We start from the raw sequence: 15,928 nt of genomic DNA on the forward strand, positions 1-15,928 counted from the left end.
TTATATACGAGGATTTCCATAAATTGCCTTGATATGTAAATAGTGGAGCAAAGCTGCCTTATACTTTTTACTAATCCTGCAATTACATTCTGTAGAGCCTTTTTACTTTCCCTAATATGAAACTAAACCCTCCTCTCACCTACTCCTTTACATAACAAATGCACTAAGAATTATGGACATGACAGCTAAATCCAGCTTTTAAATCCCAGGCATAGTAGCCGTGTGCTGTTGCTTCTTACTGTTTCTTTGTAATAAGCTGTCCGCAGTGCAATATCTTATTAGTTAATTTGAAAATCGTTTCTCAAGGGATTTCACGACTTATGTGCATCAGGTTCCTACCAATCCACTTAAGGCTTAAATTTCCCAGATGGATAAACTTAGTGTAGGATTGGATCTTATTTGTTGCAACAAAAACCTTTATTTCCCTCTAAAGTACCAGGATAGCATTTTTGAAGTAGCAGAAGTTTTATAATTTTTTTTTTTTGGTAATATATCAAAACCTATTGTTTTGATCTAACAGAACATATTTTTTATTTCGTTGCATAAACTAACAGTAGGTGTATGTTTGCTGCAATTCAAATGCCCTGTTACTCTTGAAATTTCAGTGTTGTTCCTTAACTTGGAGAAAAAAAGAGGGACTGAGAATGAAATCTTTGAGGCAAAATACCTATCTTTGATGCAAATATCTGAAATTTGATTATTGGTGTTCTGGGGAGCATCATCTGAGTTTGGGATGGGTTGAACGTCAAAAAACAAATTTGAAAATCCCTACATAGAGAACTTTGATTCTGTGTTTATGACTTCTCAGTGCACTGCATCACTACAAACCTGCCTTCAGAATATTGAATCCATCTCACTTTGTGAATATTCTGTCTGTTATTTCACTTGAGAGCAAAAAAAAAGCTTGTGTACCACAATAACATTAAATATCAACCTCTCTTTACATTTCTCCAAACCATTGTACAAAACCACCACCACATAATCTTCCTTATGAATGATAACAATTCATCACATGTGATCTAAGTATGACATAATACACACAGTAACAAATGAATTTAAAAACTGCATCACAATTTTAAACGTAACATAGTAGTAAATTACTTTGTCGTTCACGGCTCTGTGTTTGCTGGTGGCTGAACTCCGCCGCCACTGCAGTGATACCCAGCACAGAGACACGCTCGCTGTTTGCCTCGAGGCAGATGTGCCTCCTAAATCGCCAGCAGCACGTGGAACAGATAGTACAGAGCGCTGTGCAAAACTTACCGGGCTCTCGAGGACCATCTCTGTCACAGCTGGGGCACTCGGGTCTGTCCCTGCCCTGCCCCGCCGCAGCAGCCCAGAGCTGCTCCCCCGCTGCCCTGTCCGTGTGCAGGCAGAGGGTGCTGGGGAATGCGGCCAGCCCCGAGCTTTCCGTGATAGTTATACCCCAGAAAAAACGAAAGTACTGCGGAAAGGGGGGGGCACGAGAGGAAATTCTGAGTCTCACCCTTCCATTACGTGGGTGTCATGTGCTGGGCTGCCGGCTGCTGACGGGGAACTTCCACTCCTGCCACCCTTCAGCTAGAGCGAAACCAAGGCTCTTTGCTCTATGTATCGGGTTATGGGAATCGAAATGCCGGTTAAGACAGGTGTATGGATGTTGTGAAGCAGAGGAAATAGGTTTTGGGCATGCATCTCTAACTGGCTTCTTTCTTATGACATTGCGGCTAAAATTTCTCCAACATGCTGGTTTTGCTTTAGTATTGTTTTAGAGCAGTATCTTTCAAATATCTTAACTTGTTGTTTTCTCTGGGTTTTGGTTGGGTGGTTTTGGTTTTTTTGTGGTTTGTTTTTTGTTTGGTTGGTTTGGTTTGGTTTTTTTTTTTTTACTTAAATACGAAATTCCTACAAAGCTACCTAGAAACTGTTTACATTGTATTCTATGGCAATCTGACAGCTAGGAACTAACAGTCTGAAACTAAACTTTTTGACTGGTTTTGGTGTTTTTTTTTTTTTTTAAATCTGTTTTCATTTGACCATTCTTCGCATTGTATTTTTGCATAGTACTGTCCACTGTATACCAGACCTTCTTCAAAAGCTCTCTTAAATCATACAGAATTCTAGATGTATTCTGTTTGGAGACCAGAGTCAGTTTCCCAAATGCTATTATATCCTTGATAAGTAAAATAATACGAAAGAAGAAATTCTCTCTATTTCTTGTATGTCTACAGTTTAAAATCTTCCAAGCAGAGGTAAATCAGGAAATGGCAAAAGGAATTTTCTGTGTAGGTAATATTACTTGGTAGTTACTGAAGATGTCATTTAATGGTAAGGTTGGTTTTGTTTTGTGTAAAGGTATAGAAATTTAAATAAGGATGTAGAAACAAGGAGACTAGAGAAACAACAATTGGCAAAGGAATGAGGGAGGAAGAAAGCATAAAGGTGATTGCAAATGACAATGACATAACTTTATGGAAATGGAACTGGCATTTCCATAGAGGAAATGTGGAAGAATAGTTTAGAAAGGGCAGGTAAGAAGATAGAGACATGATTATATGCTAGTAAAATATTTTTGGAAGAGGACAGTGGAATACAGTTAATTGAGGACATGCACAGGACATGGTTTCTTTGAAAAGCACTAGTGACAGATGAGAAGGGTTTGACTCTAACAAATGATGTGTACGTTCAGATGAGATTTGAGAAACTGATGACAGAGGAGCACAGAATGAGTCCCACAATCAGTGATTTGTCTGAAGTGATGGAAGGAAAGGATAGGGAGCAGAGGAGTAAATGTGTTTTGAAAGTAAATATAAACGGTATTGAATTTTTAAATGAACTCTTACTACAGTGTCTTTGCCTGCATTTCCTAGTGCGCAATTTGGCTTCAAATAGTTCCAAGATTCTTTCTTCTGCACTCTCATGTCTAAACTAATTTTTATTCAAGTCTAAGGGTGCCCAATGTAATTTCTGAACAATGTAAATCTCTAACTACAAATTATCCTACACAGGTGCTTTCAAATAAAAAATGAAACTTTTGTGTAAGACTCATATAAAGAAAAATAATACTTACTTTGCATTTCTTTACAGCAGCATTGCACAGTGGTTCTGCCATCCAGCCTTTCCCAGTGGGTGGACTTCCAGCTATTTCACTCTATGATTTTTGTCATGTGTCTTGCCTTCTTCCCCTTAAAATGAGGGGTGCAATGGATTACTTTTCAGAGCACACTGCTATTTTGCACTGAAAATGCATTGTAGTATTGAAATAAAATTTGACATGCATAGTTTTAGAGAGGGGAGGATCATAAGAAAGAAATAGCACAAAATATGGCATACAAAAAGGGGAAAAAGGAAGAATTTAAATACTAGGTGTCAAGAGAAAAGCAATAGGGAAGGATTTGGAGGGGTTAACCCGCCCCCAACTCCAATCCCCCAGTGACAGCAGTGTTGTAATAGTCATTAAGAAGCAATATATAGTAAAATGTCAATACTTATAATCCTAAATCAACTAGTCATTACACTGTTTAAGTATTAAAGATTTGGAATTTAGAATTTTATTCTTTAGTGCAGTTATGCTCACAGAATAATAAGAAATATTTTTTTTCTTCTTCTTGAGAAGTACTATTACAGCATGAAGCAAAGTGACAGCACAATCATATCTCTTCAGGATGATGGATAAATCCCTAACTATATATGTTTAAATGTGATATAAAAATAAAGAATATAGAAAAACTGGCAACTATTCTGTTGACACCTAAGATAAAACAGATTGAAGGGAATCCAGGTTTAAACTGTTTGAAGACACATTGTAGTTATTGTAAACACAGAGATTATTCACCACAGAACAACTTGAAAGCAGTCTTTTAGGTTTTTAGTAAGACTTGGATTTTTTTTTTTTGCCTGCAGGAAATCCACTGTTGCTGAATTACTAAACTGAACTTTATCTTGTAATTACTGTAGATTTGGGTGCAGGTGTTTGTAGTTTCAAGGCTTCTATTTTTTCCTAAAAATGAAATTAGAGCTGTGAGCATGATGGCTGGCACCAGCCATGTGGATCTATTCCAGCTCTTTGACTCTAGTTGTGGCACTAACCTCAGCTTCTGTTCTCTGAGCAGGTATTTCTTTAGCACCGAGACCTGTACCTTTTTCAAATTTGAATTATACACTGGAATGAAACATAAGGGGAACTTGACAGACAAATGGAAATAAGCACACACAACTAATTTTCCTTGAAATTCAGACAAAAAAATAATACTTATTTGCACAAAAACATAGTGAGTGACTAAAGATATAAATATTTTATACTATCTTACACCAAGTAATGTTAGCTATGAGAGCGATAATGGCTTTATGGCCATAAGGCAATAAGGAATCAAGGACTAAATCTTGATATACTTATATCTTCAAGTGTGAAGTAGTCAAAGTGATTCAATGTCATCAGTAAATTTTAAATTACGTTAATACTTGATCAAAATTTAAAAAGTTTAAAACAACTTTTAAATAACTTCTAGGGTTCCTGTGTTCTCAATTAATCTGTGGGTTATTTTAATTCAGTGTAACTGTTTTCAAAGCAAATTCTTATTTCTTTGGTTTTCATCATACAAACAGAAGGAAATATAGGAAGCAAGAAAGAAATACAAAAAATGCATTTTTGAATTGAATGTAAATTGTTCTGTTTTCATATGATAGAAGGTTTTCCATGTTAATAATATCAGTGAAGAAATGCTGCTTCCCTTCATGCTAAAAGCTGCAGATTTTCCCTGGAATTGAAGTGAAAATGTTGGGTTTTTTCCTAGCTTTTTTTTTGTTTGATGGTTCCTTTTAAACTGTAAATGTGTTCCTGATTCAGGAGAACTTCTCCAATAGGACGAACACGACTTCTGTGTAAATATTCAAAGATCTTCTGGCAGGCCTTCTAAACTCTGCTGCAGATGCCATCAGAACCTAAAGCACTAGGAACATACAGTTGTAGTTTGATTTTTCCATTAGTAAACATGGTTACCAGGAGGCCAGCTATGTTTGTGCAGCTTCCATGTGGAGCCTGCTTTTTTCAGTAGAACCTAAAGCCATCTAAATACCAAAGTTATTCCAAGGCAAAGTTTGTTTTGACCTTCAGCATCAGCAAGATGTGATCTTTTTTAGTTATGTGTTAGGCATAGATAAGGATGCAGTCAACACTTACTCTGTCTTTCCTTATTCTGCTTATTGCATATATCACTCTTAAAAAGATTGAATGGGTTTGACTTTGGTGGCAGGTGAATGCGCCCCTACAGGGTTAAACTAGGCTGTGACATCAAAAAACTGTAGGCAGGCAACTTCCCTTTTTTTGTAAAGAGAGCAGCTTCCTGCTAGCACTGATACTGCAATACACCATGGTGTCTGTAAAGTGGAAACCCCCACCCCTCTTAGAATGTTATGTAGTGGAACCTACAGAAAGTGTAAAACATGATGGTATGTTTATTTTTGAGAAGTGGGAAACTACTGTGGGAGTAAAAAGTTCTCATGGGGTTTTTTAACCATTCACCCAGATACTTGCATACAGTAGTTTCAAGGAAAAGAGAAAAAAGCTAATAAAATCCCAAAGAAATCATAGAATTTTGGAGGGTATTTTTGCAAAACTTGTTATTAGAGAATATAGCACTAATGTCTCTTCTACTCCATCTTCCTTGTAGAGATATTGTGATAATACTAAAATGATGCCCCAAATATATTTTTCAATTTATAAGACCTGTTTACTGGTCAACAAAAATGGTTGTGTTTTTTCCTAATATAAAACACCCATTTATGTTACAGACCTAAAATCAGAAGCACTATACTTCCCTAGAAAGCCATAAGAGTGCAGTTGAACAAAAGATGTGTCTTATGTGATTAGATTCTAATTAATACTTCTAATTGTGAACACATAGTCTTATTTTGTCATTGGAAGTCACTGACTTTGGAAGGAGTCACTTTTTTCCCTCCATTTTTGATATGTAAAGATTTGCTCCAAAAGTTTGGCAATGGAGTCTGTTAATGAATGTTACTTCTGCAGTTTAGTTTTGATGTGCATTATCTCTGAGCTACGGCATGGCTGATGCAACATATGAATATGGATTTAATTTCATATTTTTTGTATTTGCATGGTGTCTGTATTTTGACTTGCACTTCATTATAATGCTAAAAGTTACCTTGGCGTCTCCTTTTGCTTGGCACATGTTTGTTGTTATCATTCATCAGTGCCATTGAGTCTGCTGTTAGCAAAATGGATAAACTGAGAGTTTAACAACTTATTTCCAGTTATCTGAAGACTGTGAGCTATTGATAGCAAAAGATGTATAATTTTCTGGGTAGGAAGTTGACATGGTGTGCATTCTTGGAGTCCAGCAGGTTGACTGGCATCTGAGCAATGGAATAGTTATGGAAAATACTACTGAGACCTTTTCAGTTGGCTGCATTTTGGGCTACTTTCTATGTTTTTGTCTCGGGCCACATATGAGTAACCTCAGTGGTATCAGCACTGTGGTGCTGATGGAAAAGTTGGACTTGTTAGACTGGTTCACCTGTGGTGTTTCCAAGACACCAGAACCTTTGCTGCAGAGACTCTTACAGGGCACTCAGGTGGAGCCACATGTAATGAATGCTTAGAACAGGGAGCTGTTGCTGGATTCTAGTTGCTTTTTGCCAAAAGGGAGCAGATGCTTGTCAGGAGAGAGAAGGTACCAAGCAGCATGGTCTGATACAAGATGGGTAGTAATCTGGCCTGGGAAAGGTGTTTGTTAATCCATTATTATATATATACTATTACAATAGGAAGGGATTTGCCAGGATTGTAGGAACTAAGCATTTTTTCATGATGAAACTTTTATTTTGAATGTAAACTTGGAATAGTTAAAAAAAAGTGAAAAAGAATAATGATTATTTTTGATACACAGGAATTGCTACATTTTTTATTTAAAATCATTTAACAAGTAGTGAAGATTTTGAGGAACTAGTTTTTTGGTGAGTAAAACTGTGTTTCCTTTCAGTTTTATTTAAAGTAAAGAGGAAGCACTCTAAAAAAGGACCCAGAATATAATTGCATAATGTCTGATTTGTGGTTTCTGAAAATTGTCTTTGCCCAATACAACTTGTTATTTAAGAGAGTGTTGGTGAGAAAGGGAAATTTCATGCTCAAAACCAACTTCCTTATCTGGAAAAAAAAAAACCAAAACAACTTTTTTTTCCTGATAATGACAATAGGATGGAAGACAGATTTGATTGTGTTTGTCAGTTAAACTTTGAGACTACAACAAATGTGGAAATGTATCAGGAAAACATATAGATTATAGTGTCTTAATTTTTTCCTTTAAAATCAAGATAGATTTTCCTTTGGCTTTCTCTGGTACAATGACCTGAGGTTATTCATAATTCCTTACAAGTCTCTCAGAGCACATCTTCTCTGTGCCATGCAGAGTCAGGCAGATACCCCTGTCTGTGCTACTCTGAGTCATGCCTGTGTGTGGTGCTGATCAGTGCTGCCAGGAACACTCGCTTATATACGGAAGTAGTACAGCAGCATTAGCCCAATATTGTGCCAAGGTTTTACACTGAAGAGTGGGCTTTGGGTTGTAGAGCTAATTGCAACATTTAGACCCTTAAAAATGGACAAAACAAACTGGGCAACACTGACTTCAATAGTTATTTTATACGCATGCAAGAAGATTGAGTGATCCTACTTGTTTTGATGGTGCCTTGAAAGTGCCCCTGGGATGTTTTGTTTTCACCTCAGGCTTTATCTATAGCTCTTATTTAATGCAAAAAGCTGCTCTTAGACTTCAAACACTTGTTCTTCCCTGTGACACTGGTGTGATTATGTACTCATTTTTCAAAATGGGTGGAGACACACAGACCGAAGTAAAATGTTTTCTTCTATAAGGGTTTCACAGTAACTTCTTTTCTTTTGCTGTCAAGCAGACACTGTGGATTAAGTGATTTCCCATAGCTTTTTCTGCAATTTGTTGGAGATGTTCTTGTCATACCAATGTAGATGGTATTAAATTACTCTATTACATTAATACTTCTTAATACTTAATATTCCTCAGAAGTACTGTGTGTAAAATAAAGGTGTGGACCTTAGGCCACAATCTGCATGATCCAATCTCTGCCAGGACCCATCAGGGATGAGTCAAGCATGGAGACCTTTCAGGGTGGTAATAAATAAATGTTTTGGCCACCTGAGTAGGGAACAGCCCTGTGTTACTGATGGCAGAGTTTGCCCATTTTGGCAGTGCTGCAAAGACTACAATCCACAAGTGTAACAGATCATAGAAGAATGCCGGTCCTTTGCAAAGAACTGCACTGTTTTTCTACCCATAATAATTATAGAACATACAGTATGGCTTGTGTGCACACTCACAGTTAACTGTGTACTGGTATTATAAATCTGATTAAATGTAATCGTGGAAGTGTCTGAAGGCACAAGTTTGGACCTGTCACTGTTTTGGTACTCAGATGGCTACATTGGCTTTGACTTGGGGAAGTGGAGGATGGAATATGTGTTTTTCTCTTTCTTAATTCAAGTGTCATCACTGTCCATGACCTAATGAGCAGTTTTATTTCAGTACTGAAAACTGGAAAACAACTAATTGGCAAAGCTATGCTGTGCCTTACTATTTCATTGTGTAGAACTCTTGGTGATGCTGAATAAGGAGCTTAAATTACTTGCACTAAGTCTGCTGCTTTTTTGGGGTTGAGAAGCATTTCTACTGGCAACTCAGAATGGGGAACTTCTGGCTGTAGAATTGCTGTATACTTTTCAGGAAATAGGCTATTTACTGGGGCTTTCCTTGGTTAAGCAGGGCTCAACTTGGCATGGTCTCAATGTTTGCAAGTTTTGAGCCAGATTTTCAGTGGTCCATTGCTGGACCCTATATCCACTTTTAAGGATCTTTTTCAGCACAAATGTGTGTGCTCACATCACATGGGAACATTGACTTCCTTTAAAAACAAGTGTCATTGCTGGTGAATCACTTGATATCTGCACTAATGATAAACCAGTCTCTTACTTAAAAATTCTCTGGTTGAAAAGTTGCATAAAATATAGGGGAGTGTGGTAGCTTTATCATATTTTGGGGACTGTGTTTTACTTTATTTATGTTCAAGTGGTTCTCTATAGCTTGACTGTTCAGTGAAAGCTCAGTGCAGTCTTGAGTTTTCTGATGTCCCCCAGCACGTGTCCCAGAATAGAATGAGGATCCTCTGAAGAGCATGAGGCTTCAGGCGGTCACCTCATGTGACCAAAGCAGAAGCTGTGAAAAAAGCAACTATCCTTAATTCTGAAAGGAACTCAAATGAAAAAATCCAGTTTGGAAAGCACCAAACAATTTCCCACATAAATCTTCAGCATTTTTTTGTGCTTACACACAGCTTCGATTTCTTTGATCTCAATGGTTTGTATAGTCAGAATATGAAAATTATTATAAAAGGTGTTTGAAAGTGATAATGTGGAAGAAGGTGAGCAGGTTTGAGAAGCAGGCTCTATTCCAAGAAAAAAGGCAATATCAAAGAGGGTGCCAGAATACTTCTGGAAAGAAGGGTGCTGTTGTTGCAGCCAGGATGCATTTCATTGGATTGAAGTGAAAAGGAAGTGAAGAAAAACTTGGATTTTGCACACATTATGCAGTCATGAAAAGCTGGACATACATTAAGAATTTTAAATTCTCTACTGATAAAATATTGCTTTTATGGTAATGAAGTCTTACAAAATAAGTGTGGGCACTTCAGGATCTGGGCTGAGGGCCAGCAGACAGTGAACTCTGCTTCTAGCATGAATCACGATGTTGTTGTTTTTCTCAGTGACATGTTGTTTTCCTGGTAGATGCAAAAGGCCACTCTATGGAAGACTGACTTGAAAGAATAAATAAAGCTTACTGTGACAAATGAGATTGGGGAGGAAAAAAGCTGCAACTTGGTTGCTGTTCCATAGCACTCTAGAGAAAATGCATCAGGAAAGCTTCAGCGAGTGGATTCTTACCTTATGTCTATGTCCTATGTACAGGAGAAAGAGCACATTTCTTATATATCAGGATAAGGTGATAAAAGAAAATGTGAGGACACTTGGCTTCAAACTACTAAGGGGCTAATTTTGTTGGTCATATCCTTTCTTTACTGAGAATTTGCTTGAGCAAGTTTTTGCATGTGTATGATCTGGCATTTCTTTGTCACATAATTCTTGTAGAAACATCACCTGCATCTTACAGTGTGTGTTTCTGGATGAAGTTTTCTTTGCTAAAGTTCAGGGTACATCTCCTTCTTTGAATTTAGTATCACAAACTGTGTTGTGGTGCTTTTATCAATTTATCTGTTTATTTGAAACAGTGAGTGTTAGGCTCTGCTCTAGTGCCTTGGAAGCAAAACATCATGGAGAGTGAAAAATGAGAGAAAATTAGAAATTCCATATCCCACCATATTACACCCCTTGTTAGGCTGGATAAAAGTGTGGGCAAAGCATTGGAAACTGATGCTGTGCTGAGCACAGCCTGCAGTTTATGAGAACTATGTCATATAGTGTGGCATCACCGATAATGTGTTGCTGATCCAGGGTATTGAGAAGTTACTCATTCTTCTGTTTGAATCAACACATTGCCTTTATATTAGTTTAATGAAAAGAGGGGTTTTTTGTAATGTTTAAAAACATAATGGATACTGTCTTAGGCTACTATAATCAGCTTAGGGATTTTACTGACAAATTGTAAAAAGTAATTTAGAAAAGTTATCTACAAAAAACTCCAAACCAAAATCAACAGTCACCTTTCCTTCAAACAACTCTGCATTTCTTTACCCTCCTTTTCTCATAACCATTGGGTGACAGGCTATCATATGTTTTGATGCTGAGACTTTCTCACAACAAAAATGTTTTTATTCCAGTTTACATTTTGAAAAGCTGTCAGTATATATTTCTGTTTTTTAGAAAAACTACTCATTAGTACTACACCCTTGCTGTGATGAGAAAAACATGACCAAGAAAGACACCTTTCATAATTACAGAAATGAGACAGTCATCACTGTGAAGAGACACAGGAGAAAAGAAAAAAAAAGAAAATCACTACTGTGTGCTGAAAGTTATTAAGACCTGTATTTCCAAGTTCATCCTGTTTTAGCAATTACTTCATGCATCAGTCACCAGAACCTGCTAGCATTTTTTAGAATTTAGGTTTTCCCACTGTGCAAGGTAATATCTTCTTGGGGAGTGTTTTGTTTGGGATGTCTTTGGTTTGATTTTTCCCTTCCCCCCCTTTTTTCTTTCCTTTTTTCCCCTTCTTTTCTTTTTCCCTGCCACTGATATCATGGGAGGTGCAAGTCAGGCATTATGAGCATTTGGGTACCCAGGAGTGGATTTCTGAACCACACCAATAAAAGGAAAAGGCTCCCTGGGGCTGGGTCAGGTGCTGCTGTGCTCCCTGCAGCCCTGTGTGCCCCCTGCATGCAGATATGCTCTTACTGCCCTTCCATCCTGCAGTTTCACACTTGGCCTCAGTCTGACAGTGACATCATGAAGTTCAGAGGTGAACAGTCACCTTGCTAGGTGTCACTTTGTCTTCTAAGCTTCAAGAGAAAGACATGAATAAGTGTGATGTGAGTAAATACGTTCTGAACTGATCGGCAATAAAGGTGAGAAATGCAATTTCTCTCCCACTTGATTATTTTAGGCATTTATTTTCATAAATTTTAAATATTGATTTATACTTTGTATTTTAGCATGAGATTTATGACAGAGGTAAATGTGTTCTTTGCCTTTACAGAATCAGAATACAGAATATTCTGAGTTGGAACTGAGTTGGAATTGAGCACACTGCTTCAAAAACCAGCATTAGCAGAAACCAGTCTTTAGCAGAAATAAAACCTGATCAGCTAATTTTGGTGCTCTCAATGAGCTGGCCACCAAAACCACATCACCCAACTGGTTTATTAATGCGTGAGCTGATGCACCAGATATATAATCTAGTTCTGGCCACTGCTGTAGTCCCTGGAATGTGTCAGGGCCTAAAACATTTCTAAATGCTGACCTTCATAGCAATAAACTTCAAAGTCACCATTAGTCACATTTTAACTTTCAGGCCCAAGACTGTGATAATATATGAGATTCTCAGCTATTAATTCCATTAAAATCATTATATCAGCTGAAAATGAGGCTCAGTGCCATACAAGATGGTATAGGTAAACAAATAACAGCAGACCCGTGTCCCATGCTCTCACCAGCCACAAACCTGCAGACTGATTCTCACTCAGGCACTAGCAATATGTCTCCACGGAAGGCAATGTGCTCTCTGTCAGCAGTGTGGCTTGGCAATCCATGGAAGGTCCAGTCTGAGAGCACCTAAAGGATTCTCATCGACTGCAGTGCCCACAGAGTGACAGATCAGGTAGTCCAAGCATCACCTTGTTCTTGTGTTTTTGCTTTGCAGATTGCAGCTGGCAGCTGCCACATACCCAGCTGGCCAAGGGACACTTTGTCCTGCCCACACAGATTTAGGCTACTCTTATCCCACCCTTCTGTCATATCCTCAGTGACTATCAATCCTTTTGTTTGTATACATCCAGCTTTTTTCTTATGTACCAAAACGAAGGCTTTGTATAAATGTTTTGTTCCTGAAATCGGTGCTTACCATTTGTGAGGCATCTTTCGTCTAAGGGCTCTAAAGCATGCTACTAACAGCAGCAAATCCATCTTTAGTGGGGAAGCTGGACTCTACTGGATTATCTTTGAGCATCTAGATTTGTTGACTACTGGATGTTGAATGCGTTACTTAAAATAAGGTCTCTAAAAATAGTACTTTTCCTTCATAGATAAGGAAAGACCTAAAACATAAGGAGTACCACTAACTTTATTTTTCAAAGAAAGCAATGGGTTCTCTGTCAGTGATCTTTTTTTTTTTTCTTTTCTTTTTTTTTTGTTCTGAAGTTGTTCTGACTTAATGGCAAAGCCAGGCAAAGAATCCAGCTCTTGTGGCATCCAGTCCTGACCCACTCAGCTCACTTATTGGTAAAAAACCTACAAAGAAACCCACAGCAATACTGTGGGTTTGACCTTTGTTTGACCTGTCATCTCTCCTTTGTAGGTACATGGGAGAGAACTTCTTCATGCAGATTTACAGTAGAGAAAATGTATGGTTGGTACAAGCACAATCAATTCAAGCACCTCTTAGATTTCACTGAACTGAAAAGAGAATTCATTTAAAAGAATATTGTAAAGCTTATTCATAATTACAGCTGTATGAATGTGAGTTTCAATTTCTTATAGATAGTTAACATAGACACATGTGGAAAGCCTGAGTTAGTCAGCATTTAATGAGCCTAATGCAATTCCATCTACTGAGGTCAATGCCAGTGTCAAAATATTTTAAAATGTTTTTTTCTGAATCTTTTTAAGTCCTTCCTTATTATTATATGATACTAGCACATCTTGGTTGATTTGGAAGACAGGTATTATTATCTATTTTATTTTTTCTGCAGCTGAAAAAGGAGTTTTTTCCCAATGATTAATCCAAATTAAGAGTAGCCTTCTTTCCTAATTTTCTTTAATTTCTTTGATTACTATAGAGGCATTAGGAGTGATTGCTCTCTTAAGTTCTTTGATTCTGTATACTTCTCTGAGAAGAATGTTACAGAGTTTAGTTTTGGATAAGGTACAGGTTAAGCAGGTTTCTAATTTTTTACTTTTGAATTATATAAATTATGTCATTCAGTTGTTATCTTTTACAAGACTGTTATGTAAACCTTTCTGCTTTTACATCTATTTTATACAATGAAGACTTTCATTGCTGGACTCTGGCTTGTCTTGTTGGAAATATTTTGGGAAAAGCATGATAGAAATGGGCCCTGGAGTGACCTCAGATATCACTTGAAATCCACCCAAGATAAGGCACAGTATTTGTTGCACATGGCTTTGAAATGGCTCCTGAAAAGTTTTAATGGAAGATTTGTTTGTGTGTGTTGTAAACAAACCAAATGTAACCTTTCCTTGTAGGATATTTTCTGGTATTTTTCATCTCTCTTGCTTTTCTCTAGATGCTTCCTGAGTTTTTATAGTTTAGAGATCAAATTTGGGCACTATGTTCCAGCTGGAGAGGCTCCAGCACTAAAGAGTGGATTTGTTACCACTGCTGCTTGCATATAGCATTTCTCTCATGTCTTAAAATCATGTTTTAGCAATCACACCGAGTTGTATTATTGGCTTGTACTGGGATCTGCTGCACCTCCTGGTTGCAGAGTTCCTCTCTTTGTGTGAGTGTATTTGCCAACAGTCCTCTGGGCTCATTATGCATGTGTCTAACTTGAACTTTGTCCTATTTTTTTAAAATTCTAGTTTGCCAGAAACCCTTCGAATTTAAATGCTGTCTTCCCAAATAGATCTCCTCCCACTTTAGTAATGTTCCTAAATTTCTCTTGTGTAATTTGTATAATTTTTGATGATCTTAAAATACTGAACAGACTGGGCAGAATACAGTGTAGACCCCATATAACCCCACTGGAGACAGCTTGCCAAGGCAGGAGCAAGTCACTGATAACTGTGGCTCCATTATGATTTTCCAGCTGATCGTGGATTCTGCTTATGCTGATTCCCTGTGGAGGAAGCTTTCTTAGGTTCTTTTTGAGAATGTCATTGTTGACAAACCAAATAACTTGAGGATAGTTCAGATATGTCACTCCTTCTGCCGTATCCTAGTTGCTAGGCCAGTTATACTGTCTTAGTAGGAAGCTGGACTGATTTGACGTGATCTGTTCTTGACAAGTTCGTGTTGGCTATTTTTTTGTCACTTTACTGTGCCCTAAGAGCTTAGAAATGAGGTTTTTTGTTGCTGGGTCTTCCCTAGTGTTGCATTTAGCATCCCTGTGTGTCATACAGTGAGTCTCTCCTGCTGCCACCAACTAAAATGCTCAGTTTATCTCTCTGCAGTAATCTAACATCTCCCCTTCTATGCTCTTTGTTGGCTACAAAACAGAGTGTTATGGCATTGGCACAAATAGAATATTGGAAAACTAATTACATATCTATTCTCATGAGCTTCTCATCTGAATACTGCAGCTATTAGAGGATTAATTAGCTAAACAAACATCAAATGTTTACAGCTTACTGAATTTCAGATTTACATCATGGACAGTACTATTATGCTAAATTTGGTGTGATTTTTGCACACAAATTCCAACAACAACAAATCCTGGGTACAATACAGTTAGTTTCCAGGACAGCTTCTGCTAGTTTTGCACCAACATATTAACTTCCCTGCTAAGCCGCCCTGTTCTAAATATATACCTGTTCAACAACTCCTGAAAGAAGCACGTCTGCAATCCACCTGAACAGCCATTGCTCAGATAAGTCCAAGTATCTGACAGCAGTGGCTAACAACAAAAACTGATGCTGATGTACATGCATTTCGCAGACGTAAAGATCCACAGAAAGTAGAGCAAAACAGGGTTACAATTCAAAATGTCAGAATCCAGGCACTTAGTTCTTTTCCATATTTGCATCATCTGTTCAAAGCGTGCATTTCTGGTTTCTGTGTCCTTTCTCAAGTCCTTGTTTATAAAGAATGCATGTAACCATTTAAAATGTGTTGTTGTTTCATTCAAGTTGAAGAAATTGTTCCCAAACTTAGCAGTAAGCATACTTGCAAGTAGTTGCAGGAATGTGCTTCCAGGAAGTCTGCTACATTTCTAGTGACCATTATTACAAATTCAGTTGACAGCATTGAAAAGAGCAAAATCCTTTGAGTCTCTTTGTACCCATCCATGGTATCCTGTTTCATGAACTGGTAGGTCCTCTTGTTTCCTCTTGTAATGATCACCTGCACTCTTTAACCCTCAAAAATACCAGTGTTCATTTATTTTAGGACTACAGATTATGATAAATGACTCTCTGACTCCATTAGTTCTAGTAAAAACACTAAGATAAGATATTCTCTGGAACAAAACTGCTTGGGTTACATTCACAGAA

General features: G+C 37.6%; 1 protein-coding gene across 3 annotated transcripts in view; it reads right to left on the reverse strand.

Moving 5' to 3' along the window:
* The window catches only part of RASGEF1A (RasGEF domain family member 1A), a 159,548-nt gene that overhangs the window by 50,660 nt on the left and 92,960 nt on the right, over nucleotides 1–15,928 (reverse strand). For 2 of the 3 annotated variants that reach the window (XM_050335815.1, XM_050335824.1), the window contains exon 2: nucleotides 3,050–3,164. The exons of the other annotated variant lie outside the window; for it this stretch is intronic. In XM_050335815.1, coding sequence (XP_050191772.1) covers nucleotides 3,050–3,091 — 42 coding nt within the window. In that variant the 5' untranslated portion in view covers nucleotides 3,092–3,164. The remainder of the gene's footprint in view (nucleotides 1–3,049; nucleotides 3,165–15,928) is intronic. 3 annotated transcript variants of the gene reach the window in all.

This window comes from Myiozetetes cayanensis, unplaced genomic scaffold (assembly GCF_022539395.1).
Source record: "Myiozetetes cayanensis isolate MyiCay16 unplaced genomic scaffold, myiCay2020 scf10, whole genome shotgun sequence".
Lineage (NCBI taxonomy): Eukaryota > Metazoa > Chordata > Aves > Passeriformes > Tyrannidae > Myiozetetes > Myiozetetes cayanensis.